Source organism: Pelecanus crispus, chromosome Z, assembly GCF_030463565.1.
Source record: "Pelecanus crispus isolate bPelCri1 chromosome Z, bPelCri1.pri, whole genome shotgun sequence".
Taxonomy (NCBI): Eukaryota; Metazoa; Chordata; class Aves; order Pelecaniformes; family Pelecanidae; genus Pelecanus; species Pelecanus crispus.
In genome coordinates, this window is record NC_134676.1 from 52,149,636 (window position 1) to 52,161,880 (window position 12,245).

At 40.3% G+C, this 12,245-nt stretch overlaps 1 protein-coding gene across 2 annotated transcripts in view; it reads left to right on the top strand.

Annotated features, from left to right (window-relative positions):
• The window catches only part of FBN2 (fibrillin 2), a 179,733-nt gene that overhangs the window by 60,369 nt on the left and 107,119 nt on the right, over nucleotides 1–12,245 (top strand). For both annotated transcript variants that reach the window (XM_075727080.1, XM_075727081.1), the window contains exons 8-11: nucleotides 7,412–7,537; nucleotides 9,548–9,700; nucleotides 10,485–10,718; nucleotides 11,572–11,709. In XM_075727080.1, the coding sequence (XP_075583195.1) occupies nucleotides 7,412–7,537; nucleotides 9,548–9,700; nucleotides 10,485–10,718; nucleotides 11,572–11,709 (651 nt within the window). The remainder of the gene's footprint in view (nucleotides 1–7,411; nucleotides 7,538–9,547; nucleotides 9,701–10,484; nucleotides 10,719–11,571; nucleotides 11,710–12,245) is intronic.

Consider the following 12,245-nt stretch of genomic DNA (forward strand, 5'->3'; position numbering starts at 1 on the left):
AAGCAGGGACAGGTGTCCTGGGAAGAGTACAGGGTTGTGTAGGGATGGGGTCAGGAAGGCCAAGGCGCGGCTGGAGCTGAATTTGGCAAGGGATGCAAAGAATAACAAGAAGGGCTTCTACAGGTACGTCAACCAGAAAAGGAAGGTTAAAGAAAGTGTACCCTCCCTGATGAACAAGAATGGCGACCTTGTATCAACAGACAAGGAGAAGGCTGAGGTACTCAACAAAGTTTTTGCCTCGGTCTTCACTGGCAACCTCTCTCCTCACCCCTCCTGAGTCAATGGACCAAAAGATGGGGACCAGGGGGGTAAAGCCCCTCCCACTGTAAGTGAAGATCAGGCTTGAGACCACCTGAGGGACCTGAATGTACATAAGTGTATGGGACCTGATGAGATGCATCCCAGAGTCCTGAGGGAATTGGCTGATGTAGTTGCCAAGCCACTCTCCATGATATTTGAAAAGTCATGGCAGTCAGGTGAAGTCCCTGGTGACTGGAAGAAGGGGAATGTTGTGCCCATTTTTAAAAAGGGAAGAAAGGACGACCCTGGGAACTACTGACCTGTCAGCCTCACCTCTGTGCCTGGGAAGATCATGGAACAGATCCTCCTAGAAGCTATGCTCAAGCACATGGAAGACAGAGGGTTGATTTGACACAGCCAGCACGGCTTCACTAAGGGCAAGTCCTGCCTGACCAACCTAGTGGCTTTCTATGAAGGAGTGACTGCATCAGTGGACAAGGGAAAAGCAACGGATGTCATCTATCTGGACTTCTGTAAAGCCTTTGACACGGTCCCCCACAACATCCTTCTCTTTAAATTGGGGAGATAGGGATTTGATGGGTGGACTGTTCGGTGGATAAGGAATTGGCTGGGTGGTTGCATCCAGAGGGTAGTGGTCAACAGCTCAATGTCCAAATGGAGACCGGTGACAAGTGGTGTCCCTCAGGGGTCCATACTGGGACCAGTGCTGTTTAATATCTTTTTCAATGAAGTAGACAGTGGGATTGAGTGCACCCTCAGCAAGTTTGCAGATGATGCCAAGCTGAGTGGTGCGGTTGACACACCAGAAGGGCGAGATGTCACCCAAAGGGACCTGGACAAGCTGGAGAGGTGGGCCTGTGTGAACCTCATGAGGTTCAACAAGGCCAAGTGCAAGGTCCTGCACCTGGGTCGGGGCAACCCACAATATCAATACAGGCTGGGGGATGAAGGGATTGAGAGCAGCCCTGCGGAGAAGGACCTGGGGGTACTGGTGGATGAAAAGCTGGACATGAGCCGGCAGTGTGCGCTCGCAGCCCAGAAAGCCAACCGTATCCTGGGCTGCATCAAAAGAAGCGTGGCCAGCAGGTCGAGGGAGGTGATTCTGCCCCTCTAGTCTGCTGTGGTGAGACCTCATCTGGAGTACTGCGTCCAGCTCTGGAGCCCTCAGCACCAGAAGGACATGGACCTGTTGGAGCGGGTCCAGAGGAAGGCCACAAAAATGATCTGAGGGCTGGAGCACTTCTCCTACAAGGCCAGGCTGAGAGAGTTGGGGTTGTTCAGCCTGGAGAAGAGAAGGCTGCAGGGAGACCTTATTGCGACCTTTCAGTACTTAAAGGGGGCCTACAGGAGGGATGAGGACAATCTTTTTAGCAAGGCCTGTTGTGACAGAACAAGGAATAATGGATTTAAACTAAAAAAGAATAGATTTAGACTAGACATAAGAAAGAATTTTTTACAGTGAGGGTGGTGAAGCACTGGAAGAGGTTGCCCAGAGAAGCAGTGGAGGCCCCATCCCTGGCAACATTCAAGGTCAGGTTGGATGGGGCTCTGAGCAACCTGATGTAGTTAAAGCTGTCCCTGCTCACTGCAGGGGGGTTGGGCTAGATGACCTCTAAAGGTCCCTTCCAACCCAAAGCATTCTATGATTCTATGATTCTTATTGGATTTATTTTGAGCCTCAAATTACAGTTTACTGACACTGGCCTTTCAGAAATTAATGGCAATTGTATATCAGTAAAGAGGGTTTAAAGCATTTCCAAAGCACATGAGAAGAACTTGTATGTGTAACTGTTTGTGTGTGCCCTCATGTGTAGAAATGTAACTAGGTAGCTTAGGCTATTTGGGAAAATATGACCTTTCAAATTAATCCAGCTCAGGGTTCGACATTACTGATTTTATTTACAGGCTTCTCTATATTCCTGATTTATAGACTTTGCACAGTAGTCAAAGTAGCGGACTTGCCCGTCCACTACTGGGCAAGTTATAGAAGGATTCAAGGAATGGGCACAGAGCTGAAAAAAATTGGAAAAGGCCATTACAGGGGTTGTACCAAATTCCAGATATCCAGAGCACTGGTGTTATGTCTTAACTAAAGAAAAGAAAATCCCAAACCCTTCTCTTTTTTTGGCCTAGAAGTTTTGATCTACAATGTATTGAGTTTTCATTGTCTTTTTAGGAATGAAATTCTGTTCATTTTTAGGATGTTATCTTCCCAAATTAATGGAACTTGCATCTGTGGGTTGTTCAGAGATGGATCTTATATAGATAAACTGAGAGGAGAAATAAGCTTTCAGTTGTGCTTGCTTGTTTACATAAGAGGTGGACTACTACTTATTAGTACTTCAAGGATCTAATAAACGTGTTCCACTTACTCTTCTCAAATTGAAAATACATCATACTCCTTGACTAAATGTAGTTAGTTATGACACCCTTTACAGTCAAAGGTACTCTAGGAGGTAGGATGCCTGTGATGCTCTTCCTGAAGGTCACATTGCTGTACAATTGACATCAAAGGGCTAGGACTATATGACATAGGATAACTCTTTCTTTTTTTTTTTTAAACATGGCACTAAAATGCAAAGAACCTTTTGAAAGAAACAGTTCTATTTCTGTTTTTCCTGCTTTAATGTATAATTTCTTTACACTGTGTGTTACTCGGATTTGATACTACCAGAGTTTACATAGACTAAAACTATTTTCAGGAAACCTTTTTTCAGAACCAGCACTTGAGAGCCCCTTTTCTGGTCCTTCTAATTCAGTTATTCATAAAATCCTGCTTACTGTAGCAGTAAAAGTCATGAATTCTGGATGACAGGAAGCCAGGCTGGGTTTTTTTGGCAGAAGCTCTCCTATTAATACTCACACCTGCAAAGTTTATGCCACACGTTTAAATTGGTTCTTGCATTGAGACTGGCTTTCTCATCTTGTGTGCAACATTGGAACTGCAGCCGTTCACGCCACCAGTCTTTTTCACCCTTAAGACAGCATCTCCTCTTACTATCTTTGGAGCATTTTCCCTGAGACCATTACGGTTTTTTTAATTTTGGAGGGGGGAAGTGAGGAAATTTAGTAACTCTTTCAATCAGCCATCCTAAAAATAGCTCTTCCTGAGGTAAAGTCTCAGAATTTCCAGTCAGAGGTAACAGAGATCTTGTTGAAAGGATTGCACATGCAAGAACCAGGGAGTGGAAAGGAGAGACAGAGATTTACCTCAAAAATTAATGAAACAAAAAAATCCACTGACTTGGTACTGTTCCAGTACGTAAGAAAATTATTCTTCCACAAGGGTTCTCCATGTTAATTGGTTAAAAAATTGTTTTTTTCTCCACATGGAGAAGACTATGGAGTCTTCCTTCCACTCTGGTCACTGCCCAGATTTCAGGAAGGTACTTCCTCCCTTGCCAGCTCCCTGTCATTCTTGGATAAGAGCCCTAGACAGTGTTAAACTCCTGTATGTGTAGCCAGATGAGAAGGATGGTCTACGTCCTGCAGCTTTGCAGAAGAGGCTAAGTACTTCCTTCCTATGTCTTTCACTTGCCCGCGCTACAAACTCCACCTACTCCTTCCTCAGTGGGCTTTGTACTGTATGACCAACTCATCTGGAATTTGGTTTCCTTTGGTAGAAGATCAGGTGTTGTGTTCTTGTAATTAAGATTACTGTCTTTAAAGTAGCAGGTACCTGTACCAAACAGAGTGAAAATGAAGGGGAAACTCAGTTTTCAAGTGCCTGCTGGTTTTAGTAGTCAGATTTTTATGGATTCATTTTTATTGTGAGTTTTTTTCCTCATGTATAGTAGCTGCTGTTGTACCACAGTTATCAAAACCAAGAAGAAATAAATGCTATGAAACCTGCAAGATTTAAGAACCAATCTCTAAGAGAATGGCTGAATGAAACAGGTATTTTGAAAATACTATGTAACAGGTTCCTAGCACAGGGATTCTTAAATTTAACTTGCGTATGTATCACTGGTGGCAGTTGCTACCAGCTTTGTGCCATCCCGTTCGTGTGTACAGCATTTGCATGTTCAGACAGTATTTCCATGCCAGTAAATTGTGATCACCATGCTGGTGATAACTTTATCAAAGTTTGTGTGCCTCTGAACTTTAGAATTAGTCTTGGAGTTTATTTTTGGAACCACTACAGTAGTGCTGAAAAAGGGTAGTGTAGTACTTCCTTGAGATCCACTGTGTGCTTCAAGGGATGGTAAAAGAAGGGAGTTTTCTTGCATGAGCATCCAGTGACTCTGCCATTGGGAAGGTGTCACTTCCCAGAAAAAGTAAGCTCTTCCTGCAGAGTCCTCATTTCATCCAGTTTTCTTACCCGTCTTTCTGACATAATGTTTCACACTGTGTGTGTATACAGAAGACAGTATTCATGTTTAAAAGACTTATGGTTGTGAAAGACCTGTACTGCATGAAAGATCTCAGCAAGGCATGCAGCTGGTTCCGGTTCTGTTTTGATTTACACACATGGTTTCATTTCATTGGATTAAATCAGATGGTAAGCAATTCACCACATTATATATATTGTCTTTAATATAGTAAATTAATGCAAGATTTCAGGGATTTCCTGGGGAATTACTGGTTTTTATTTATACCGTCATTTGGAATTCTGGAATCTGCAGTGGGCAGCTATGAAGCCTTAAGTGAAAGCATTATTTCTTAGAAGTGTTTTGATTTAGCAAAAATGACACTTTGTTTTGTATATACTTAAGCAGATGTCTAAAATGTGGGGAATAGTTGTCATCATTTTGTAACTATTTTAATGTAAAATTTAAACTTTTTTGAGTCCTCTGAAATGTTTAAATAACCTTATAAAAATGACAAAATTTTCACTTCCTCTGATTCTGATAGGCTGAGAGAGTTCGGGTTGTTCAGCCTGGAGAAGAGAAGGCTGCAGGGAGACCTTGTAGCGGCCTTTCAGTACTTAAAGGGGGCCTATAGGAAGGATGGGGGCAGTCTTTTTAGCAAGTCCTGTTGTGACAGGACAAGGAGTAATGGATTTAAACTAAAGAAGAATAGATTTAGACTGGATATAAGGAAGACATTTTTTACAATGAGGGTGGTGAGGCGCTGGAACAGGTTGCCCAGAGAGGTGGTAGAGGCCCCATCCCTGGCAACATTCAAGGTCAGGTTGGATGGGGCTCTGAGCAACCTGATGTAGTTAAAGCTGTCCCTGCTCACTGCAGGGGGGTTGGGCTGGGTGACCTCTAAAGGTCCCTTCCGACCCAAAGCATTCTGTGGTTCTGTGATTCTGCTTCATAGTGTAAAACAAACAGCAAAGGTCACAGGACGCTTACATGTATGGACTCGTTAGGAAGTTTGAAGACGTTACTTGTAAGACAAATTATTTTTTCTACAGTGACACTCCAAATGGCATGCCAGTGGGAGAGGGATTGTTTTATTCATACTTTCACTTTACAAAGAACAGTTTCCACATTCTTAGTGGCCTTGTGGCAAAACTTAGTTTTCCTTTCAGTACCTGAATGTCCTCTGTAGATTCATATCTAAAGGGAATACTTCATCTGTGGACCTTCCCACAGTAGGGATTGACCTTTTTAATATAGTTCCTGTGCACACCAGATCTTTTTGGTACTCTTCCTTTAGTTTGAGTTTTCAGTGTGGAGAATGTAGCGGAGGGAGCAAAGTATTCATCACATAAAAGCCTCCTAAGAAATAACACCTGCTAAAGTTTATTTCTCACATAGTCATTCATCTCAAGAGAATTTCTAGAGTGACAGGTCCAAGGTAATCATAGGTCTGTGTAAAACTGCAAGGAAAGGTCTGTGGGGTCCCAAGGCTTTCTTACAATGAATGTGAAGACCTTCACAGTGTCATCACAAGATAGTTTCTGTCATACGCTCTTTCTGATGTTTCTCCTGCATTATTTGATGTGACACAGTCTGAGGTTGACAGTCTGATTTTGTTGGGTTTTTTTCTTTCACAGTATGAAAGCTAATTTAAATTAATACCGCATCTAGATTTTTACAAACAAATTAAGCCAAAGTCTTGTACCTATGGTACCTTTGGTATCAAGCCATGCAAAACCTGTGGTATCATGTCATTCCAACTGGAAAACATAACTCATCCCAAGCTAGTTAAAAAGTTGGCCCATGTATTTCCCATGATTTCTCAGAATGCCTCACATGTTAAACCTGGGCCACAGTTCGCGTTCACTGAAAGCCACTCGAAAAGCAAATGTACAGAGGTCACTTAAAAGCAAATTAGGTTACTAAAATGACCATTGAAATATTCATGTGTCTAAAGATTGTCACAGTTGTAGAATGAAGTGGCTTTTTTGTATATATGGTCATGACATAGTCTTTACTCTCATGCTGTTGTTCCCACTTTTATTTCTTCCATTCCAGTTTGCTGTGCTGTGCTTCACATCTCTAACAATACAGTCAGACTGCTTCCTCGTATTGCTTCTCATTGTCTCAGCCCCTCATTTTGCTTCCAGTTTGTGCTGGGACAGCACATGTTGCTCTCAGTCCTGGTGCCAAGTGCCCTAGCAGCCCCTTGTTACATACAGCAGCTCATTCATCAGCTTGATGACATCTCACTTCATATGTATTTACAGACAAAATTGTTCCAGTGTTCAGATGAGACCACTGCTTTCAGTTAGCAGAAACATTTGAATGGATTAAAAATATCTGAAAAAAGTAAAAATGCAACATTTGGTCACATTTGAAGAGCTTGGCCAAAATTCTTGCTTACAGTTGGAGTATTAGAAGGCCAGAAAACAGTCAGACCTGATGAGCAATATTTCTGTGGTCACAGAAGCCCCAGGCTGCCATGCTTGGCTGCTGTACCATCCTCCTTCCTTCAGCTCAAAAGCAGGATGTGTATTTTGGTATTGCATTGTAGCTGCTGTATGCTTCCTAGAGTTGGCATTCAGTATATGTCATTTAGAGGAAATCCTAGACTGCTTTCACATACTCTGTGACTTGAAGTGGTGCACCCCTTGAATGAAAGGAAAGCCTTCATTAGATGGCAAACAGAATTATTTGCAGTATGCAAACACCAGCAATATGTTGTTCAGTCTGAGTTGACTAACGGCTTCATTTCAGAAAAGCTCTCTTTCCCTTTTCCTCATACAATATGTCCAAGTCCTCTGCTAATTATCCTATGTCCTTTCCTTTTTCGATAGATATTGATGAATGCAGCATCATCCCAGGAATCTGTGAAGGCAGTGAATGTTCTAACACTGTGGGAAGTTATTTTTGCATCTGCCCACGGGGTTATGTCACATCTGCAGATGGCTCACGCTGTATTGGTAGGTATTCCACCCTGCAGGCTTTTAGACCTCTCAAGGTTATTAAGGCAATTTATACACAGCAGCAGCAGAACTTCTGTCCCAACCATCTAGTACTCCCTCCGCTGACCCCAGGACCTCACTATATGCTAACTCACTAGTATCTCTGATCCTGCTGCTTAAAATTTGTAACATCCTCCTCTGATGACGATTGCCACTGCAACCATCTTTATGTAGGTAGTAGATCCCTCTGTGTCGACTGTATTGTAGCCTGAGAACTCCTGCCTGAGATCTAAATCTTCCTAGGAAAAAAGCAATTAATATCTCTCTGTTGTCTAGGCAAACATAAGAAATGTTAATTATATTTGTTTCTCTGACCTTCATCTGATGAATTCTAAAGGAGCAAACATTTATCTTTACTTGGTATTTCAAGTTGTATTTCAAGTTCCATCTCACATAGGTTAATTTAACCTTTAGAGACCAATATGAGGCACATATATAAACTCAGAGGGCATTAAGTGGTGTATACTGAGGTACCACTAATTTGGCTGGAACAGATAGTAAAACAAACCAAATACTAGATTTCACTAGGTTGCAGCTTTTACAGGATACTTTAATTAAAAAACGTTTCTGTATTATAAAATGATGTGTGCTTATTTTCACATGTGGTAATTTCTTTTATACAGCTGCATTTGTCAAATATATGGTATAAACCATTCTGATGAATTAACTAAAAATATGGCATACCATATGTAAAAAACATTAACAATTGCTAATAGTAGTGTCTTTTCTAGATGTCATGTGGTTCTTCTTATTTCAGACATTTCAAAGCACTTTGTTCTCATGCTGGGAAAGGGATGGGAATTCTGAAGGAATTTCTGAATTACAAATAAATGACGTAAGCCAGTAGCAACACAAGACCTACAAGTGATATCACATGGATAATTTTTTGCTCAGTGTAGCCAGCTTTTGTTATCCAGGTTCATCTGAGGAGTGCCAAACTTCAAATATATTGTGGCTAGCCTCAGGAACACTGAGAACCTATGATTTCCAATATGATCAAAATTTCTATGGATTTTGGCATGTTTTGCAATCCGGTTTCTAAAGTCAGCTCCCAAAACCACTTGCACACAAATCACATGCCCTGCTCTACTAAGGCAGGCCCTTATGTCACAGAATGTCCTTCCCTTAAATGAACATGTGTCAAAAGTTCTTGTGTTCTCAAATGCTTATAGTATTGGAGTATAACTTGTATAGTCTGGAAGTATAATTTCTCCTTTACTTAGGAGGAAAGTGAAGAATGTGATCATTATTAATACAAATTATTTTATTCTTCCCAGTTTAAGATAAATATTTGCTTTTAACCAAAATATCAGGATGTGCTCAGTTATTGTAATTAGTACCATGTCTGTCCAAATTCATTGAGCTTTTCTTCTGTCAGCATTCAGGAGTGTGACAATAAAAAATCTAGGATGTGTCCTTGAAGGAACTACAATATAATAAATGCTGACATACTTACATAGAGTAGTTTGCACATGGTGCTACTAAAAATGCTGTTGTACATTCAGTCTACTGAGCAGAGCAGACTGGATAGCATTTCTTCAGTCAGATGCATCTACACCAAGGAAAAATTCATTAAATTAATTTACTGATATTGCAGTTGTTACATGAAATGTCTCGATTTTTGCCATAGGAGGCTTTTTGTATATATGTGTCTAGTTTCTGTTTGTATTGCATTGTATCTTTTGGATCATCCATACTTCCTGTTAGCTTGAGCAGACTTTAAGACTGCATGTTGGATTAATGCAAGACTAGTGTCACTGCAAATATGTGATCCTGGAATGTGTTGGTGCTGATCACCTCAGATAATTATTGGGTGTGTTTGGAGGTGTTTGGGGGTTTGGTTTTGTAGCTTTTTTTTTTTTTAATACAACTTTTTAAACATTTTGGTCCTTAAATAATTGAATAAGGGAAAGTCATTTTGACAGTTCATCTTACTCTTTCTGGTTTTCTTTTTAAATTAACTTCTAGATCAGAGGGCAAGTACATGTTTCTCCAACATAGTGAATGGCCGCTGTGCACAGGAGCTTCCCGGCAGGTTCACCAAAAGGCAGTGCTGCTGTGAGTCTGGCCGGTGTTGGGCTATTGGGTCAGTTCCAGAGATGTGTCCTGTCAGAGGATCTGGTGAGTGGCTTGTTGGTTGGTTGGTTGGTTGGTTTGGTTTCTCCTTCTCGCTGTCCATTCTAGTTGGGATGGAGGTCACTGGAATATTTTAAACTACTTTAAAATGTAGGCTAAATGGAAAAAGAAAGGCAGGAATTACATTGTTATTCATTCTTGTGTTTTTAATACTGATGTTACCATCTGTGAACCATTTTTTTTCTGGTCCATGATTGTTTGGGACTAGTTTCTTTAACATCCTTTTGTTGACTTTGGAAATATTTCTTGGCAAATGGGAAAGATTTTGTGGTCAAGCTCAAAGAGGAAATGACTCTGAGGGTCCATAGTTCATTTTGATTTAAAGGAACAGCTGCTCTCTTGTTCCATTAAATTTTGGGTTACTTTGAACTAGAAATGCATCAGCATTTCATTTATTCTTTCAACTCTGCTCACAGAACAATAGTTCCATATCCCTAGTGAAATGTATTTTCAGTTTATCTACATCAAGATCTCTTGAGTGACCAGGGAGTTACAGTGCTGCTGGCAGCACGTCAACAAAAAGGTTTCAACAAATAATTGCAAATTACAGTATTTCCTTTTATTATTTTTACTGTCCTTCCTTAAATAACACCTGTCACAATCATGGGATCTGCCTGAGAATGGGGGTGGGAGAGGGAACCCATAACATCAAAGAAATGAGGAGCTGGTGTTCTGTTTTTTGTAGCATGCAAAGATCTGTATCTTCCTTATAAGCTGACTCTGAAGTGTTGATTTACTTTATGCTTCTTTGTATGTTCCTGTTTAATAGATGAACACCGCAGACTTTGTGTGGATGGCGCTTCTGCTGGAGGTGGTTCCAGAGGTGGTGGGACAGGAGGAAATGGGTTCCTTCCCAGTGGCAATGGCAATGGCTATGGCCCAGGAGGAGCAGGATACATTCCTATCCCTGGAAGCAATGGTTTCTCCCCAGGTGTAGGTGGAGCAGGGGTAGGGACAGGTGGTCAAAGTCCCACTGGAAGTGGCCCAATAATTACAGGACTAAGTAAGTACTTGCATTGTTGTGACTTGTTTCTCTCTTTTTTTCATTCCTTCTACCTTTTCATTTTTTTCTACTTAGTTTTTAGTCTGGAAATGATATGGTGTTCTTGACTCATAAAAATGCCTTTGTATTCAAGCACATTTAAGAGACCTCAGTTGATACATTAGGAAGTTCAGGAGCCCTATTTTTAACAAGAGTCCAGGTGTAGAGATTTTTTTCTTCACTTCAGTTAGAGTCCTTAAGCCTGTGCTGTCCCTGCTGATCTGCCCTGGTCAGCACTAACAAAACTCCAAATTTCTAAGTGTTTTCAAAAAACCACCAGGGTTTAAAATAAACTGTTCTCTTTCCTTGTTCTTCCAAATGTAAAACTTACCTATTCTGCAGGAACACTGCCTTGACTGAAAGCCCAAGGTCAATAATATTCAGAGGGAAGTCTCATATATGTAAAGTTGCTAACATGTGTAAGCACGTCTCTAGGATCAGAACCATAAGGTTAATAAAATGCAAGGAGTATTGTTAAGACAGGTACACCAAAAATAGTAAACATATAAGAACAGACCGCTTCAACTTTGATCCAAATTGTGGTTTATTCATGAGGCTGCTGACAATCTCATCAGACTATACTCATAGATGGTAAATCATAATTAAGACTGTTTGTCTAATGTGTTTTTTGTTTCTGAGAGCTACTTGTTTGTTTACTGTTGTGTCAACAGATAGGGCTTGGAAAAAAATACTTGATTTGATGGATATATTTATGCACCTGATAACATAACTTTCTGAAGCCACGTATAATCTTCACATTTACTTCTATTTGAAAATATGAATATTTGTCTCATGTTCTGATTTTTTTTATTAGCAATACTCAATCAGACAATAGACATCTGTAAGCACCATCCCAACCTTTGTTTAAATGGACGTTGTATACCCACCCTTTCTAGTTACCGATGTGAGTGCAACATGGGATATAAGCAGGATGCAAATGGGGATTGTATTGGTAAGTGCACATTTCTAAAATCCATTATTCACTTTTAAATGCTAATATATTTCTGCGTTAAATCTGGTTTAAAAAGAAATATTTATATTCTTCTTCCCCAACATACATACTAATTTTAATCATATTGGTTGTGTGAAAGAGCGTGCAAACACCATGATATTACTTATGCTAGAATAATTTAGAACCTTCATGAAAGTAATCTGTTTCCTTAAAAAAACCCAGAAATCTTCAATTGCAGATATTGGTATTGAGTATTTCTGTACTTGATGGGTATTGTGCATTTCTGTCTCCACGTTCAGTAAAGTTCGTTCTCTTCCATGTTCTATTTTGTTATGCTCACATAGCTCCATTTTTGCTACAGGAGTTAGTGTTGAGTTATGTTCAAGATAACAAAGGGTAGAATTTATGTTTTACCTACTCATAAGGATGCATCACAGTTCGAAAGATATAAAATCAATTAAAAAAATGCATTAATTAACTTCTGGTTACATTCACATTTCATATGAAAATATTGAATGCTAACTTTCTATAACAAG